We start from the raw sequence: 20,968 nt of genomic DNA on the forward strand, positions 1-20,968 counted from the left end.
ATAAGTAATATGTATTTCAATTTTCATGTACGGATTTATATATATAATTAAAAATAAGTATGAATTGTGAGTACCTAAAGTAATAAATAATGAACTTTTGGTTATTACCCAAATCATGTAAGACCAATGATGCCATGTAAAAAGTTTTTGTATGCTTGTAGCATATAATATTTAAATTGGAAAACAAGTGTTTTACAAATAGTTGATCGATGAACTATTTACAAAAGTTCGACCGATACAAAAGTTCGACCGATACAAAAGTTTTACAAAAGTTCGACCGATACGTGTCACAAGGTCTTAAATTCGAATCCGATTTAATTTATTTGTGAGCCATTAAAATAAAGAATTAAGGATGACTTTATCCTACAAGTCATCAAGCTATATGTTATCCCATTAAAGGAAACTAATAGGCACTTAGAGTTAGGTACATATACATTTATTTGACCTTGTGATAGTAGCCATGAAAAGTCATAAGTACCCTTTGGGTATGACTCAATTTATAATTATTGTTATTCATATTATTTTAACGGTCTTAGCATAACTGGCTATTAAGGGTTGTCCCTTGATTCAACCACACTTTACCCAAGCTTGGGTCCTCCTTAAAATAATGGTATCCATATTTCAGAGCTCGCATATGAGCGTGAATCCAAATCTAAAACTCTAAGAAGGAAACCGTAAGTAAAACCTTAAAACCTACTGACAACCCATCAAAGTAAGAAATATTAATATTATTATTGTAAATTACTAAAGAAAAGTTATCTTATATACTATTTCTGTAAAAGTGTATAGTTTTATATAAGTATATAGTGAGAAGAGATAATTTAAGAACTTGTTAAGTTTTAAAACGTTAAGAACCTCATTCTTAACCACACATTTAATTAAATATTTAGATTATGTGGTTGAGATTAAATCTAATTAAAAAATTAAGTGTGAAAGAGAATAAAAATGCACAATGATCACACTAATTTAAACGTCCGTTACACCTATGTAAAAAGTTGATTCGGTGCGTTAGAAATACTGTAATTTTTCTACGTACATATAACCTACATATATTACATATATATACAAAAATTCAAAAGAAATTGTTATGTTAAGTTTTTTCGAGTTTTTAAAACTCAAAGCGGTTTTTAAATGAAATCAACTCTATATAGTTAATAACATATACGGTTTTGTTAAATTTTTTGTAATAACAAAACGGTGCACATATTTATTTCCTTTTATGTTTGGTTGAGTTGAATTATCTTATTTATTTATTTTATTATTATATAGAGTCTCGTTGAAACTGTACCACCAAGTTTATTTCAATTAAATTAAATATTGCACTTTGAAAATAGTCATCTCCATTATTTGTGGCTAGTTTCCAACATGGAAATGTTGGTGAGCCTCATCAAACACCTTTTATTTCGTTGTCATAATAACTTTACCCATTCAAATATTTTATTTTATTTTATTTATAAAAAATTTAGTATAATATTTTTGAGGTTATAAAAGAAAAAAATTAAGAAATATTAAAGCAAAACACTCAACTAAATCTTATATCTATATTTTATGATAAACACATACAATATTTGTATTTGTCACTTATACATTAATCCTCGCACTATAAAACCAACTAATCCATAAAATCATTCATTATCATTTGTTTATATTGATAACTATTAAATACTAATTTGAAAATGAAAATAACTAAATAAATAGCTAAATTGTTTTAAACACTACTATCAACGACCATCTTTTAGAAGTGTATGATAAACTTATTATATTTTGTGTTTTTCTCGGTTATTGAATATAATTTTTTTCATCAATTATCCGCGTAATAAATAAGGAAAAATCCTTAAAATGACCAATTTATTAAAAACATGTAGTGGTCAAAACAGGCAGGCCATGTCATGTGATCAGTTAAAAAGTAGGTCACGACGCGTTGGTAATTAAAATAAGCAGACCACGACAAAATAGCTTGGGGACGGTCAATAAATGAGTTATTTTGAGAGTTTTTTATTATTTTATTATTATGTTCATTTTATAAAATAAGAAAGGTTAAAAAGGAAAGATTTGTGAGGTATTTGGATGGTTGTGCAAACCTGACTCGACAGTGATGTGTACAATTTTGAGTATGACAAGGCACAGCTTAGAAAAGCCAAACACACCCACTATCTATCTGCCACGTGCCATAAACCATCATCTTAGCTTTCCTTAAAATAATAATAAAATACCACACAAACTCAAAATACATTGCGGGCCCTAAAATAAAATAAAGCAATAAACAATCATTTTATAGCTATTTAAGAATATTTCACATGATTATTTTATTAACCAAGTATTAAACTTTTAGGTGTACGGAGTTGATAGCAGGGATGAACATTTTGTCCCAAATACCCGTACTCGTATCCGTACCATACTCGTACATGTATATGTATCCGTACCGATTTAGCTTATTCGGTACGGGTATTGGTACGCATTTTTGTTGAATTTTGGTACAGATACAATCGGGTACAGGTACGGGTACATTTGGTATTTTGTACATGTTTGGAGTATATAAAGGTTTAATTGGGATTCTTTATATTTAGTATATAAAATAAATTCTGCAACCATGTTATTATTGAACAAGTATAAAGCGTTTCTTCAAAATTAAATAATATATCATCCAAGACTCAAACCAATAAACAAATCACTTAAAGTCGGCAACCGAATTAGTGTTCTTCAATACTATCTTATCATTAAATCGACGGCCAATTTGATACATGTACTAATTTGGTACCCGCCATATACCTGTGAAAGTACTTATACCCGGACTAATTCAGGTTGTTTTATACTCGTACCGGTATCAGTTTCAAGATCGTCGAAGATTTGGAAATAAAAAGACAAAGTGGTACAAAAACGGGTACTTTACCGAATTACCCGTACATGTACCCGTACCATACCGAAAAATTTGGTACGAGTATTGGTACGTGTTTTTATTGATTTTTGATATGAGTACAATCGGGTACGGGTACGAATACGGGTACTGTCCCACGCTCATCCCTAGTTAATAGATACTGAAACCAATATTTTGGGATTTTCATATCATATATTTAGAATCTTACGAAAAATTTATTAGGAGTGTGTGAAAATAATGCAGATTTATAAACCAGTTAATCAAAATACTTAATTACTTTTAACCAATTCGAATGGTGGAACTTGATTTGATATAGAGAATGGCTAACCTGTTTTGATAGGAGTGTCTTGGAGTATGGTATCGTTTGACCTCGAGTATTTAACCCCGAGAGTGATCCCTTACCCTAAGAAGAAATAATCGAAATCAGTATTAGACCAATCAACTTTCATGTAATAAATAAACATTTACTTTTTATTTGATCAAAATGCGTATAAACAACATAGAGAGTAGATACGAAGGAGAGGGCCTTTGTTCTTTTACTGGTATCCAGAAGTTGTATAATTTTTTAAAAATTGGGCGTTCAATAACGTGAACTTGTAAGTTTAATATACTGGATTAATAGGGAAGTATGAGGTGTATTTATTTTGGTGAAACATAAGTGAATATGTATTCTGTTTTTTTTGAACGGCAAATGAATCCTTTAAATAAGTTACTGATTAAATTCAGTGTATCGAAATACACTCGTCTTTCGATCCGGGAAATAACCCCCACCTAAGACTAGCGCCCATGAACAATTGCCCAAAGTCACGACAATGCGATGAGATAAATAACGTTCAGTTCAATGATCCAATTAGTGTACACCACCTACTCGCATAGTCTCTATCATCACCCTGAAACCGCTAAAACTAAATGCCAAGGACATGAATCGAACATGAGTCACGTGGAAAATCAATTCTCTCCCTCACAAGTTACAACTCAAACACAAGCTCATCGAATATATATTTTATAAAAATTAATAAGCTAGATATTTATTTTTCCTAATATTAATATGTGACCATTAAAACCCTCTGCATCACTTCTCACACACACTACAAACACACACTAAATACTCATCAAAGTACACTCCACCATTCAATCTCTTTACAACAACAAAAAAGAAAGTATCAAAATCTGTTCTTTAACTCTCAAAGTTCAGCTTTTTAAACAATAATAATAATAACAATAATCTTTTCTTGTCATGGAAATGGACTTCTGGGGTTCAAGAACTCACTCAGCAAAACACCATCATTTTCACACACTCCAATCTGGCCGTCACAACAACTCTGGTGACTTAGTCAACTTTTTTATTTTTATTTATTTTTTTTAATAGATTCAAGTTTTTGTACTCAGTGAGATAATATTTTGATCTGGGGTTGTTGTAATACTAATCATTATTGAAGAAAAATCAAATCTTTACTGGAAAAATATAGTCTTTTTGATAATATTCATCTTTTCAAGATTTTCTTGACTGTGTGTTTACTGTTGAGAAAAATAAGATCTGATCATCCATTTTACTGTTTTAGTTATGAAACATAATAATCATAATATTTTGATGTATGAAATTTATAGATAATGAAAATATAACTTTTAATATTTACCTGTCACTCTATTGTCTATTGTAAGATCCTTTTATTGCTGTTAATAAATGAATTATTTGATAAAATAAAATAAAAAAAAACTTTTTATATAAGTTTGTTTTTGTGGTTCTTGACAGACTATGGAAAAAAATTGGTTCATTTTGATTCTTTATACAAAATTTCATATTGTTTGTGTTTGACTTTGACCCTCAGTCAACCATATTGTAGTTTCATCCAAAATGTTTAATAATCTCAAAATCTAATGGTGGATTGTTTATATCTTGATGCAGATAATCATCTAACAATGCATGGAGATGATGATGTTAGAGCTTGGTTTCCTTGTCCTTCTTGTTACTTTGAAATTGAAATCCCTGTGCTTTGTTGCCATTTGCAAGAAGAGCATTGTTTCGATGTCAAAAACGCGGTATTCGTTTTTGTTTATTTGAGATAAGTTTGAATCAATTGCTTATTTGAGATAAGTTTTTGTTTTAGGTGTGTCCAATATGTGCAGCAAATTTAGGCAAAGATGCAATTGGTCATTTCACATCCCACCATGTCCATTCAATAAAGGTAGTACACACATATATAATATTTTGTAACAAGTTTTAACACATTCATTGGCTGGTTATAGAGAAGGAGAAAGTCACACAAATCAGGGTTGTGGAGTAACGGGGCGGGCCCCACACGAGAAACGACCGACAGGGGAAACGTTAACGAAACCACACCCGATCCACTCTCGGCTTTTCTAGGCAACGTTCCGTTTTCAGATGTTCAAGAAGAACATACATCAAGTGCAACTTGTCAAGTCAAGAGGTATATATTATATAACACATAGTCAAGTAGTCAACAGTCTTTGTTAATGTTATTAGGGTGTGTGTAATGGTGGGCGATAAATGGGATCTGGGGCGAAAACACCCCCCCCCCCCCCGGGCGACAAATGGGCGATTTGTGTGTTTGGGAGAGGGGGGGTTGCAGTGGTCGCTGGGTGGTGTTGTTTTATTGTTATTATATGTTTGTGTGATATATATATATATATATATATATATATATAAGGGAGAGATATTTTGAGAACTTGATGAGTTGTAAGAACTTTGAGAACTCAATTCTGGACCACACATTTAATTAAATGGTATGAAATATGTGGCTAAGATTAAATTTAATTAAAAAATGAATCATGAGATAGAATAAGTATTTTTGATGATTACACAAGTTTAAATATTAGTTACACATGTGTAATAAGTTGATTCGATGTGTAAGAAAATAGTGTAATTTTTTGTACATTACTTACACTTACGTATTACATATGTGTAAAAAAAAATTCAAAAAAAATTTTTTGTTACGTTGAGTTCTTTCGAGTTCTTAAAGCTCAAAGCGGTTCTCAAAAGAAATCAATCCTATATATATATATATATTGGGCTATCACACCACTAAAACAAAAACCACCTCTTTGCCGATTGGGTGCCACATGATATAAAACGCTGAAGTTTGTAGCCCTTCCACTACACATAGCCTTATGGTAATATAACTAATATTGACATAGGTGGCTCACTATATGTTACATGTGCAGCATAAACGAAGAAGACGAAGTCGAAGATCATGAAGAGAAGACGTATCGCGCAGCATTCGTTCAAGAACTCGTGTACTCAACTGTCTTCTAAAGTTTAGATAAACACCATATGTTAGTAGAGGAAATTAACATAGTATTACTTTTATGTCTTTTGCTACACTTTGTGTTGATCATCATGTTGATGATTTCAGTTAAGTGTTAGTAATCCATCATGTCTTTGTAGCAACTTATAATATGAATCATATCAAAATCTTCATTATAATAATAATAATAATGCAGCTCGTAACATTAATAATAACATAATATAAGTTATATAACATATGCAAAAACAAGTGCATACAGTTTAATGAACAAAATCACTCGATAATCGACTGAATAACACAAGCACCGACGGTCTTACCACCTTCTCTAATCGCAAACCGCATGACTTGCTCACAAGCGACCGGCATAATAAGCTCAACGACCATCTTGACCCGATCAAGAGGCATAACCATCTTCGACTCCTCATCCTTACCATTCATAATCGACGTCACCTTCCCCGTGACATCAGTCGTCCTCATATAAAACTGTGGCCTATACCCTGCAAAAAACGGCGAATGCCTCCCACCTTCTTATCTTTTGTATCCCTCTCAACAAAAGCCCGACATTATCACCCGCTATCGCTTCATCAAGAAGCTTCTAAAACATCTCAACACTCGTAACCGTAGTCGTTCTAGTATCCTTCAACCCGACAATGTCAACACTATCACCAATCCTAACCGTCCCTCGTTCAACCCGGCCCGTGGCCACAGTCCCACGGCCCGTTATCGAAAAAACATCTTCAATCGCTAACAAAAACGGAACTCAGTCTGCCTTTGTGGAATTGGGATGTACTCATCGACAACAGCCATTAAGTCATAAATTTTATCAACCCATTTATTCTCTCTAGGGGTTTGGATTTTTCGGGTCGGGTTCTTCAGGTTGCAAAGTTTTAAATCTTAACCCGAAACCCAACCCAAATCTCTCACGGGTTTGTCAGGTTCGGGTTTTTTCGAGTTGGATTAATCGGGTTTCGAGTATCCTTTAAAACAAACAAAAAAAAATTTAAAAATTACGATGCTAAAATAAAAACACCATATTCTTATTTGCTTATAACGTAAACAATCAAATAACAAACCAACATAACTTGATAAAACAATTCAAAAAATGAGAAAAACCAACTCGAACCATAATCGTATCCAGTCGGGCGTAATTTAGTTGTTCGATTTCGGTTGCTATTTGTAATAAAGGAAAAAAATAAATTAATAATAAATAATCGATTTATAATAGTTAGAATGACAACAGCTGTTTAGAGCCAGGTTCTGATAACTTTAGTGGCTAAAACTTAGCATATTAGATCTAAAAATATATTTAATTTCAAAATTAAAAGTATGTTCGGGTTGGCCCGAAACTTATAAATCAAACCCGATAACCAACCCGATTTACTTTGGTTCGGGTTCGGGTTAGTCTTTTCTCGGGTTCAGGTTCGGGTATGGGTTTTGATGTGCTTAAAGTAGTCAAATAATTATTAACTAAAAATAAGCTAATCAAGACACTAAGTAATAATTCTAGTCTCTTAAACTTAACTTAAACTACTAACCGGCAAGTGTACCGGTCGAATCTAGTACAGCTAAGTAAGTCCGGATATCGAACCCACGAGACTCTATAAATTACGTATACTAGCTAATTAGACTCAACTACAAGACGTGACTATTTAATAATTATATTTGAGGGGGAATTTAATACTAATAATTAAAACTCTAAATAATAATTAACTAAAATTAATTAACTTACTAATAATTAACTAATTAAACCTAACCCTAATTAATATAATAATATAACATAATCATTACTTATTAATTAACTAATAAAACTTAAACCCTAATTAGTTTTAACTAATAAACAATTTAGAAAACTTGGATTGATTCAGATGATTAAAATAACTACCTAGGTCGGAATCCCCAAAGTTACGGTTATTAATTTAAATGGAAAAACGCAAGTTATGGAACCGGGATCATAAGATAGACCCTTGACAGAAAACCCGAACAGGACCCTTGAACTTCAAGAAGACGCCTATGGATTTCTAACAAGTTTTAAGACTCACCAGTTTTATATTAAACTTCCTTACGGTTATTTAATTACTTATGTCTAGGTATCTTTTATGACGAAGACCTACCTTACAGCGCGAAATTCAAAAGATAGCAAAGCAAACCCAATTAATTTAATAGACTAAGCTGACAATCAAACCTAGACGGACTCCTTACGAAGAACTAAATCTAGCAATCCCGACAAGCAAAGATCTATTAATAGCCTATCACTTTACAGCTTTTTAGACTAGCAGCTCACTTTTATTTGTTTAATTGATTTTATTGTTTCTATGATCTTAATCGATATCAATCATAAACTAGTTAAGAACACACAGTAAATGACCTAACAAAACCCTATCCTATGAAACAATCAGCAAGGACAATGTGAAACAATAAATTCAAGTAAACAAAACCAAGCAATCATACGCATCAACTAAATAAAACTCAACCGTTTACTTAAAACATAAAATCCATAACGAAAACGAAAATCCAAATAAAATCAAACCGAACTAAGGTTCATCACGACCTAGGCAGTCTATGGAATTTAGCCTAGCATACTAAAATCTAAATCAAACAAAGTAATAGAAACTGAAAACATGGTGTAATAATAAAGAACGAAAGATTAAAGGCGATAAAACCCGTATTCTTCGATCTTAAACTTCTAGCTCTTCACCGGATGTTCTCATGCCTTCAAGATCACCACAAGACTCGTAAGATAGCTCCAAGAACTCCCAAAATCGGCTGGTGGCTTTCAGGTTATGTCAGGTTTAAGTTAAAGGTGTTTAAATAGCGAAAACCAGGTGTAAGGCCCCGTTACCGGTAGCCCTACTTTCGTGTTGGATTTACTCATAAACACAGTTCTAAATATCAGAGTTAATTAAAACATTTACGCGGAATATAAAACTTTCATAAAACATTACATAATTCATAACTTATCTCAAAACATCCTTTGTCTTTCAACATTAAAGCATTAAAATTAAAACATCATAAGTCTTCAGATGCCAGACTCTTGTTCAATGCCACGTGTCTCCTCAAGCAAGCCGCCTCATCCTACTCACCTGCGTGCATACTAAAAGTCAGCTACGCTGAGTGAGTTCTAGTTAATCATACACTACAATACACATAAACTTATATTATTTCATTCATACTTTCATACTTTCATCCTTTCATACTTTCATTCTTTCATACTTTCATTCTTTCTTTTGTATTAACTTACCTTCATATCTTACGTTATAAAGAGCATTACGCCCTACATTCCTCGAGTATTATTAGGGCTCGGTACCCTCCTTCCTCGAGTATTATTAGGGCTCGGTACCCTCCTTCCTCGAGTATTATTAGGGCTCGGTACCCTCCTTCCTCGAGTATTATTAGGGCTCGGTTTCCCTCTTTCCACGAGTATTATTAGGGCTCGGTTTCCCTCTTTCCACGTGTATTATTAGGGCTCGGTTTCCCTCTTTCCTCGAATATTAGTAGGGTTCGGTTCCCTAGTTCTCGAATATTAGTAGGGTTCGATTCCCTCTTCGTTACCATACAACCATACATCATACCTCGAGTATTATTAGGGCTCGGTACCCTTTTCATAACCATACAACCATGCAACCGTCATTTCCTTCTTTTATTAATTTTATCACGTTCATACACATAAGCATACATATCATACTTACCTTACACATAGCGTTACAACCTGACAGTACGTGCAATATCCGAAGATCGTTCACGTACCATCAAGCAATCATTCATACATATCATATCATTCACATAAGGCATACACTTACCTCTTAGGATAAGCGTATTAACAAACATATTAAGTATGCACACAGCCCCGAAAACATAACACATAAATGGGGCTAGAAACTCACCTGAACACGGTTACGTTCACCGTTAATCGTAATCCCTTTCTTCAGTTGTGCATGGCTGACTGTATAACAAGTACACGTATCAAAAAACTATCACTACTCATATCATCTTTCCAGTCTTAACTACTACCCACAACGAACGGGGGTCCGGGGGCAGCGCCCCTGGCAGCGGGGTCTAGGGGCGGCAGCCCCTAGCAGGGTCCAAGGGGCAGAGCCCCTGGCTGGGGTCGAGCTGCCAGGTCAGCTTGGAAAAATTTTATTTCCATTAACTGTCTTAACACATTTTTCATTAGATTTTTAATTTATTTTCTAATCGAACTTGACTTTAGGCGAAGTTGTCATCAGGCGAACTTAGCTTTAGGCGAAGTTGTCATCAGGCGAACTTAGCTTTAGGCGAAGTTGTCATCAGGCGAACTTAGCTTTAGGCGAAGTTGTCATCAGGCGAACTTAGCTTTAGGAGAAGTTGTCATCAGGCGAACTTGGCTTTAGGCGAAGTTACCAGTTAAGCGAACTTGGCCTCAGGCGAAGTTATCGCTTTGAAGGCGAAGTTGCCCAGATGCAGGCGAAGTTGCCCAGATCAGCCGCTGTTTTAGTTTCTGACCAGCATTTCGAGCGATTTTAACACCCTTGCTATGGTTCGACATCACCCCCTACGTTCCCCAACCGTTTCCGGTCGTATATACGCTATAAAGCTCGGATCTTTAAACTTCAAAGATCAAGAATCATACCTTTTTGAGCTTGTTTGGATCTCGTTTACTTGTTATCACAACTAATCGCTCTCTCTCTCTCTCGGATCTGCCCGGTTCTTCTCTCGGCCGGCGGCGAAGTTGTGGTGTGTGTGTGTTTTGGAGTGTGTTAGAAAAGTGATAGAATGAAAGATATTTTTGGGTTTAGGGGGTATTTTTATCCCTTAAATCCCATGGACCTAAGGCCCATTCTCATTTAACCCATCTCAATTAATCCAAGTCCATGTTCCGCTCATTACTCAATATCCAATAATTAACACGAAATCACTAAACATAACTTTCTTTATTCAACATTAAAATTTTAGGATGTTACACCAGGCCCGACAATAAACAAAAACGAGTTAAAAACCCATCAGCATTGCCTAGGCGCCGCGCTAAGGGCTTTTTGCCTCTCCCCTAGGCGCGGCGCGGCGTGCTTCTCCAAGGGGGGCGGTCAGACCGGCTCGGTCTGACCGGTTCTCTGTTCTGGTTCTTCCTGACGCGTTCCGGATCTCCGTTTTGGCTCGTTTTAGCTCGTTTTCGCCCTTTTTAATCACGATCAAATCCCGGAACCTACGAAACATAGAAATGTTAGTAGTATACAAATCTCGACTAAAAACGATCAAAAACTATTAAAATATTAATTAAAATGAACAAGGGAAACATATATATTTAGCATTATATCAGGTTTTTTTGGGTTGGGTTACAGCCCTAATTCTCCTCCCTTTAAAATTTTCGGGTTTTCGGTTAACGCCTCTAAAGCTAACAATGCCGAACCTGAAACCATGGCATTGGCACCGTGTGCCCCGTACACGACTAATATGGCATTGGGACAAAGTATGAGCCTCTCCAAAGAAGCCTGGTTTGGACAATCTGCGGACTGATGCGGCTGAGGGTATGCTGGTAATTTTTCATGATGGTGGTATATCTCTTATGGATCCATAATTTTTTTGTCTGAGAAGAATAAGTAGTCAAGTATATTTCATCTTTATTACCAAAACCATTAAGTTAAAGACGAAATGATTAACAAATTAATGAATAATAATATATATTATGAGTTTATGACCATCAAGCCATAAGCTTCTATAAGAGTGATTTATAATGTATAAAGTAATCAAATCTTTTAACACATTAAGTATTACCAAAGGGCTTTTTGGTACATTAGACAAAGGAAGCAAAATTCTATCAGTAATTACAAACACACATATTTTATAATATGTTACTAAAATATTATGCATTATATACTCATTATACTTTTAAAATCTTGTGATCTTTGGCATGCATCATTTGGATCTTCGGCTCCTAAATACCAACAACTTGCCATAGGTCTATGTCTATACGAGTTATAACCGTATAAGCCTCGCTTGTAATACAACAAGTTGTGAAATAAACCGAATCGTTTTTTAACACCTTCATACCGGGATGTAAAAAAAGATTGGTACAAGAAAATAAACGACACGACGTGCGTGAAATTCAGTTGTGCTTTGCAAAAGCAATTTCACATGTTAGTTAACTTGAGCACTTAACCTGTAACTAGTGCTCTCATACTACATGTCAGAGTTTAATATGATTAAAGACCCAATCTCGTGTTTTAGTAGGGGTGCAAACGAGCTTTTATAAGCTCAAGCCGAGCTTGAGCCTAAAATAAAACTCGTTTAGTTATCGAGCCCGAGCTCGAGCCTTGTGCATATTTAAAGTTTTACCTCTTTTAGACTTCTATGTATTGATTTCACATTGATGGCCGAGCTCGAGCCAAAGCTTAGGCCTGTTTAAGGTTTTTTTTAGTATCTAAACATTTTACTCACAAAACACAAACTTGTTACTTTTTTTTAGTATCTAAACATTTTACTTTTCTCTAACCACAATTAACTTTTAATTTAATCCATATGGGATCAAGTTTTATGCAATCTTATTTAGATTATTGTGGTAAAACCTACTAATCTTTACTTAGTTGAGCTTGATATAAGTGATTAGAGTAAACTGCGGTTTTCGTTCCTGTGGTTTGTCTAAATCTACGATTTTAATCTAGTAGTTTCAAATTTGCGATTTTTGTCTCTGTGGTTTCATTTCACTTGCAATTAAATCCGACTACACTAAACCCGTTAAGCCTTGTCGTTAGTTTTGTCCTTTTCTTTCCAAATACACCCCAACTACCCCTCACTTGAGGGGCACAATGATGAGTTTAACGACAAGGCTTAACAGGGTTGGTGTAGTCGGGTTTAATTGCAAGTGAAATGAAACCACATGAACGAAATCGCAAATTTGAAACTATTGGACTAAAATCGCTAATTTAGACAAACCACAAGGACGAAAACCTCAGTTTACTCAAGTGATTAACTTATAAAGGCTTTTTAATAAATGCACGAACTTAACAAGAAAAAAAGTATGTATTGTTTTAATAAATGTTATGAATCAATGTCACAACCACAAATCTTCTGTTGTATAGATCTATTCACACTAGATATACCAGGACTTAAAAAAATGTTATACTCAAATATTACCAACATGTTTTTGTGTGCTCAAGCGTGATAATCCAAGAATGGGTAACCTCTTAAAAAGTTTCATTACGCGATAAATATAAATTCATGAGCTTCTAACGAGCAATGTGGACAATTGTACTTGTTAACATCATGGAATGGAAGTTGCAAATGATACTAAAATCACATAAAAGTCTAGCTTAGGATGTCATTAATAAGCCCAAAGGGTGTCGTGATACCTTAGTCAAATTTCACATCATTTTGTTCCGTTCAATAAAAGATAATGGGTCATAAGAAACGTTTCACCTACAAAATATTATCAACGTCTTTTGAAGTTGATGACTCTGGATGAGAGAAAAACTATATTGTTAAACATGTGTAACCTCTTACAAGCCTCCATCAAACAAACAAATACAAATCCATCAGCTTGTTATGGACAAAGTAGAGTTAGTACAAGAGACCAAAGTATTATATAATAATTTGTTTGGTAGCTACTCATTTAACTCTTAAAATTTAAATTATATTTGCCATATATTCTTTGAATGTGTGCGCCCGTGAAAGTATATATGGACGTAATCAATTTTAAGTAGTGTACTAGTGTTATGAAGTTCTAAAATGATACAAACAAACACGAATGTTATGTGTTTAAGTTGAACCACAAACACATTTAGTTAAATGGATTGTGTTTGGGTCGACATGATGGGCTTGTGAGTTGACCCATACAACTTGTTTAGTTAAATACTTATTTTCTTAAATTATGTTTTATGATCATTTAAACCAGTTGAGTGTTTATATAAAATTTAAGAGACAAGGTAGAAATTAACTTCAAGTGTTATAGCTTAAATGTAATATATTTATAAACATTTTGATTTTTGTTATAAATTTTAACTTAAGAGTGTTGATATAAAATTCTTATTGGGTTAAACAATTCATGTTGTGTGTCGGGTTTGGGGTTCATTTGTCTAACAAGTTTAAGAGTTCATGTTAAATTTTATGGGTGATTTTTCAACCCATGAATACAACTTATTTGACGCCCCTAATTTTATATGGCGAAATATATGCACATATTTATACATATGACCATTGGCGGACCTGGCCCTTCAGAATGGGGGCTACCGCCCACCTTAAATTTTTTTTTTAGTGTTGTTCTTATGTGAAAATCCCGATCGCCCTACTTAAAATTAGTGTTAAGTCCCGACGTCGCCCCTCATGAAAATTATTTCTGGGTCCGCTACTACATATGACATGAAACGTATTATATATAAGAAATGTATGAATTCATGTAATTCCCTATATAATTAAGAACATCCATAACAATATACCTTCAAAAATCGTTACATCAATTCCATATAAGATTCCAAACTTCCTTAATTAAAACTTTCAACTTTTTCTACATCAACAAACCTCAACGCATTCTTGTTAAAACGAAATAAATATGTGTGCGTATACGTGCATGTATAAATTATAATTTTTGAGAGAAAGGGTAAACCCCATTCGTCCACTTCAAGTCAGTGTATCCGGACTTCTCCAACAAACCTCCCCTACAAACCACCCCACATCAATTAAGGTGGTTTTATTTTATTTTTTGTTTTTTTTAAACATCAGTGAAGTTGGTAGTCGACTTCATCCACCTAGATCCAGACGACACCGACATCATCACTGTTGTTAGTGCTCTAACATCTCTTGCTGACTTCAAATGAAATACAATTCTGTAGTTTAGTTATCATTATAAATTCAAAGTTTTAAATTGTAAATTCTAACTATTAATAAATTGACACATTATAAATTAAATTCTTCCTTTAATTAATTCATAAAAGTTTACAGCTTGTTTATACTTTATCATACCAACCTATAAACTTTGTTGTTTCTAATAATTGGGTAATCAAATCCAATAATTATCCTTACAATTTTTAAAAGTTGAAGATATTTTATGTGTTGGAGAGATTCTATCTAAAGGTACACCTTGCATCCTGCTGTCTAGATTCCATTTGCCCACTTTCTTGTTTATCAAATATTTTTTCATAATGTTTTTTATTATTCTTGAAATATTTTCGTAATTTAATAATTATTTTAAAGGTGAAATCTTATTATTTCAATAATTTTTCTTTATTGAATTAGATTTTTTTGTGTCAGATAACAATAAAGTTATTAATTATAATAATGCAAGAATAACTTTATCTATATTCAAATTATCTTGAAACAATTATTCGAATTTGAAGTTGACAACTTTCCAGATTTAACTAAACATGGCATGTTGCAATTGTATTTAGTTTATTCTTAGTTGTTCATTATTTTCATGTTTGTTTAGTATCTAAAAGTCTAGATATATTTTCAGATTTTTTTCTACTAGAACTTATACGTGTCTTTGTTCATTTAAATCTTAACAAAGTAGAACAAATAAAATCTAACAATTATTGTTAATTACATAATTATCTATCATAACATATTAAACAAAATTCACGCGTACGTGATCACATTAGCCTAAAAATGTATGAGATATAACGATAGTAGTGATATAAAAATATTCGTTTCTAGATATTTATACATTAGTGTTTATTCCATACAAATATTTTCGTAATTTAATATAATAATATATTCACTACTTTCACATAATTGATTATGTTCAAATGCCATCAGAAATGTCATATATATATATATATATATAAACCAAACATATATACATTTTATTTATAATAACTTTTTTTCCCCAAAGTATCTGTTTTTTTATTTGTGTGTATATACTTTATTTATAGAGTCGGAATATTTATATATATATATATGAGTACATTTAAATATATTAAATTTATTTACAAAATTTTTATTAACAAAGTAAATTCTTAATTAACATGCATGTAAAAATAAGTTATAATTAATAACTAACAAGTTATTAGGAAGAGATAAACCAGGATGAAACCTTGCATTGTGGTAAGGTGATAGACCCTATAATCTTCCTTAGAATTTGTTGCATTAAAACTTAAAAGGAATCCATAGTCTAAGGTTGTAAAAGAAAGTGTATGCGTCAACAATCAGGTTTTTTACGTATGGTCATCTTTCAGAATTTAAATGTCTTGACCGAGTCTCTTACGAGATTGACCAAACGGCTTTTGTGTAATATAAAAAAAAGGCATCTGGTTATTCGTCATTCTTATGAGATTGAGGGTTCGATTAATTTCGGGATGGATAAAATGTCTAATTTTATATGTAAGTTGGTCATTTAAAAAAACCTAATGAAGATGAATTACATAAAAACTATATACAACATTTTTTTATAAACAGAATAAAGAGAGAGATCTTATAGTGTAAATTACTCTAAGCCTATTTCTAGTAATTTCTCTTTACATAATTTCCAATCACAAAGTGTTAAAAAATAGTTTAATTTTTACAGTTACCAGTCAAATTCAAGTGGTTGAGGAGCATATGAACTCAAATATAAATATATACATTACACAATATAATAAGTTAATGGCCATTATCATTCCTGTTGTTTGCTACTTTTGCTACTTCAGTCCAAAGTTTTAAACTTTGTCAATTTAGTCCTCAAAGTTTTAAATATTAGCCAATTACGTCCCATCCGTCTAACGGCATCCAGCTATGCCGTTAGTTTAAGGGTATTTTTGTCATTCTCTTTTTTATTTTGAGTTAATGGTCATTTTCGTCCTTGTGGGTTTGATATTTTTGCCACTTCAGTCCAAAGTTTGAAAATTTATCAATTTAATTCAGTTTTTTTTCTCTATAACCATCCAAGCCCAAAACAGGTATGCTTTTACTCTGTCGACAACAGTAATCATACCCCCTTCCCTCGTATTTAGTTTCTTAATTCTCTCTCATGGTGGAATTCAATGGTAAAGTGGTCAACGCAATTCCCTGAAACCGAATTGTACGAAAAAAACTAAGAATCGTTTATTTGATGAATGCATATTAGTTAGGGCTTAGAGATTAACATATCGTAACGGAATTCGGGGTCGAAATCAACTACTATGCATTAATCAAAGAAACAAATTTTAGTTTTTTCTGTATGATTCGGTTTCAGGGAACTACCTTGACTACTTTACCATTGAATTCCACTATGGAGGAGAGTTTAGGAAATGTCTAGAAACTAAATACGAAGGGGTATGATTACTATTGTCAACAGAGTAAATGCATACCAGTATTGGAGGTTGCTCGATGGTTTTGGGCTTCAATTATGCTCTTCAGGGTTATAGAAAAAAACTGAATTTAACTGAACATTAAATTGACAAATTTTCAAACTTTGGACTGAAATGACAAAAATATCAAACCACAGAGACTAAAATGACCATTAACTCAAAATAAAAAAGAGAAAGACAAAAATATCCTTAAACTAACGGCATTGATGGATGTCGTTAGACGAATGAAACGTAATTGGCTAATATTTAAAACTATGAGGACTAAATTGTCAAAATTTCAAAATTTGAACTGAAGTGACGAAAGCAGCAAACCACAGGGACGAAAATGGTCCTTAACTCCGATATAATATAACTAAACAACATATATCTGGATTTAAAAAAATAATAACAAATTAATTCAATGCACTCACTTTCATTATCTGACTGCTCATCTACCTCCATTTTAAACTTTGAACATTGAACACTTTCTTGTATTCCATCACTACTGACAAACACACATTTTATCCCATAAAACATCCTAAATTTTCTCACATTCTCATCAAACCTTAAACATGTTACAAGACCCTATTGGAATCCCATCTTGTTTCTCAGCTGGTGCTGGTGATCAGGACCAATATGCAACGGTCACAAAGTCCGGTCAGACTCTTTTTATGTCTGTTTACAAGACACAAATTGCAGGAAGTTGTCGTTTCATCACCGTCACATGGCTCAAGCATATGCTCCTTCATGGGTTAACAGTCTCCGTTGACGGAGATGAGTCAACGGATACTGAGTCCACATGCAAGGTGGAGCTTAAGTCATGGTGCTTTTGGAGAAAACAAGGATCCAAAAGGTTAGTAATAATTGTTTTATTACATTTTAATTAATAGATAATAAAGATTGTTTTTTTCTTATACGACAATAAGCTACACTGCTGGTAGGGGTGTGCATGAGTTGGTTTGTCTCGGTTTGGCTCAAAACATAACTGAGATGTTGGTTAATGAATAAACATAAATATAACTTATTCGTTATGGTAGTTTTGGTTAATCGATTTTAAAGGTTATAGCGGGCTAGTTATGGACTAGTTAATCGTGAAATTAGACCTAGCTAAAAAATAACTAAAAGCAATATAATTGAGCATTATCTAGGCTTGTAGTTGAAACAATTTGATCATGGAACCAATTGCTATTACACATTTTATATATATTAATATTACATGACATTAAAAAAAACACATGTAATCTATAATATCAAAAAAATACATATAATCGGTTCGATTCGGCCTTCGAGGGTATGAAGACCATGTTAACCATAACTGATCCATTATTGTCATTTTTCAAAAATAATTAAACTGGCGGCATGGTTCGGTTATATCGGTTTCGTTTCATTGGTTAATTTGGTTATGGGTCGGTTAATTCAGTTTTTTGCACATCCCTGGCTGCTAGCCATTTTTGGACAGCAAAACTAAGTCTTTTAAAAACTACATTCAGGTTTAGCATCACAGGTAAAACCCTGGATGTTTATTGGGACCTAAAATCCGCAAAATTTAACGGTGAGACCGAACCAAGTTCCGAGTATTACGTTGCAGTGGTTTGTGATCAAGAAGTGGTGCTTATGCTAGGTGATTTGAAGAAAGACGCTTATCGAAAAACTGGCTGCAGGCCGGCTTTATACAACCCGGTTTTAATATCAAGAAAAGAACATGTTTTTGGCAAGAAAAAGTTTTCAACAAGATTAAAGTTTCACGAAAAGGGACGGTCTCACGAGCTTTCGATTGAATGCAAGAACAAAGGCGTTGGAGATGCCGTTGCTCCAACGATGGAGATACGAATAGATGATCGATTAATGATCAATGTGAAGCATCTTCATTGGAAGTTTAGAGGTAATGAATGTATTCATTTTGGTAAAGTGAGAATTGAAGTATATTGGGATGTTCATGATTGGCTTTTTAGTCCTGGTTTAAGGCATGCATTGTTTATATTTAAACTCGCGGTTCCAAATACTTCTCCGGCGATATCAGCTGCATCATTGCCAAGTTCGGGTTCGGTTGATGGGTTTGATCCAAGTGAGTTAAATGAGTTTTGCTTGTTTCTATATGCATGGAAGGTTGAATGAGATGAGATTGTATGTGCCAAAATATTGATACTAAGTGTATATGTATAGTAACATTTAATTTAACGAGGCTACTTATTTTATTAATTTATTATGAGTGCAAATGTTTGTTGATACAATCAAATTGTATCATGATTTTATGGGATTACACTAATTTGTACATATATTTATGTTTAGAATATGATGGTTTTTTTTAACGACGAATTTCTTTTAATTTATATCGTTTGAAATATAATGGTTGCTAATAATAATAATAATAATAATAATAATAATAATATGGCATGTGGAGGTGGCTAGGCTGGTTTTTGTGTTGGAGTGGAAGGGGCCAAAAAAGAGGTCACTTTGGAAATGGGATTCATACTTTTGGAGTTTTGGACCACCAACTTTTACAAAGTGACACAAAAATTAATAATATCATATTTCAACTTTGAGAGAAGGTTAAGACACACGAAAGGAGCAGTGTTTTAGCGATACTTTTATGACTTTTTTTAGAGGGTTGTCAGTTCGAGTCTCGTTCATGACAAAAATGTCGTGTGTGAGCCAGGGTTTTACCATAGTGGGTCTTTGGGCAGTAGGTTTTCCTTGGAATTGGTGACGAGTTGGGTCACCAGCGTTGTCTGCAATTGCGAGCGTGGGTGATCTTTTACCAATGGGTATATCTAGGTGGTTGGACTTTTGTTGGTCGTTCAAATTTAGGAGCTTTTTTTTATACCAATGAAAATGGTGAGCTCTTCAACCACATTTATCTTTGATGGGCTCGTGTTGAGTTAGTCATTCCCATTGGCAACCTCTATGTTTTCATGACAATAAAATGATTGATATATGTAAAAATCCCTTTATAAAAACAGAAAAGAAAAATAGAGAGGTGCATCATATGAGTTGTGATAACCTACTAACTCGCTATTTAACAACTTTATGCCAAAAACCTATATAACACAAAGAAGCAAGCAACACAAAAGACTTCGAAATGCTATGAAGATAAGAACAAGCAATCGCTAATGGTTTAGTGTTTTATTACTTAAATCACTTCATCCCTTAATCTCATTGTGACCCATTTCTTTCAAATTTATTTTTGGTTTTCATTAGGCCCATCAGAAGTCCATTAAGCCCAATTTATTTGAGTGATTTGCATTTGATATTATTTATTAATTAAAATGTAGATTACATCTAAACATAAAACAAATAGTCAACAAGTTGCGCTGCTACAACCTACGCTAACGACAACAATAACAACAACGCTACACTAATAAACCCTCGTGCGCAATCTTTTTTGAGTGCTTTGGGCCTTTGGCCAATCAGAAGTCCACTAATCCGATGTGTGTGAAAAGTATTAACCCTCGTAACTCATAAATAAACCAATGCACAAAGAACATAAAACTAAATTGAATTTTGTTAAACTACAACAAATTAAATAATAAAAAATCTTGAGTATATAAATACGACGCTCATATAAAACGAAATGTTTTTACGAACCCTGGCGATTGCCCTCTTTGCAATGATCACAAGGAATT

The 20,968-nt window shown here is 33.3% G+C and overlaps 2 protein-coding genes and 1 pseudogene across 2 annotated transcripts; 2 read left to right on the plus strand and 1 right to left on the minus strand.

The window, feature by feature from the left end:
• The first annotated feature begins 3,943 nt into the window (after positions 1 to 3,943).
• LOC143594612 (protein DEHYDRATION-INDUCED 19 homolog 5-like) lies at positions 3,944 to 6,301 on the plus strand. Its single transcript, XM_077073876.1, has 5 exons — positions 3,944 to 4,200; positions 4,782 to 4,915; positions 4,984 to 5,061; positions 5,123 to 5,304; positions 6,059 to 6,301. Exons 1-5 carry the CDS (start codon positions 4,113 to 4,115, stop codon positions 6,147 to 6,149), a joined length of 573 nt encoding a protein of 190 aa, XP_076929991.1. The 5' UTR covers positions 3,944 to 4,112; the 3' UTR covers positions 6,150 to 6,301.
• Positions 6,302 to 6,408: 107 nt separating this feature from the next.
• Positions 6,409 to 11,531, minus strand: LOC143594613 (elongation factor Tu, chloroplastic-like; annotated as a pseudogene).
• Positions 11,532 to 17,751: 6,220 nt separating this feature from the next.
• Positions 17,752 to 19,589, plus strand: LOC143594614 (uncharacterized). Its single transcript, XM_077073877.1, has 2 exons — positions 17,752 to 18,198; positions 18,836 to 19,589. The coding sequence occupies exons 1-2, from the start codon at positions 17,918 to 17,920 to the stop codon at positions 19,458 to 19,460; spliced, it is 906 nt and encodes a 301-aa protein (XP_076929992.1). The 5' UTR covers positions 17,752 to 17,917; the 3' UTR covers positions 19,461 to 19,589.
• The last annotated feature ends 1,379 nt before the right edge of the window (positions 19,590 to 20,968 follow it).

Source organism: Bidens hawaiensis, unplaced genomic scaffold (assembly GCF_021521415.1).
Source record: "Bidens hawaiensis isolate Kalapana, Puna unplaced genomic scaffold, B.hawaiensis_p1.1 tig00044006_1, whole genome shotgun sequence".
NCBI lineage: Eukaryota > Viridiplantae > Streptophyta > Magnoliopsida > Asterales > Asteraceae > Bidens > Bidens hawaiensis.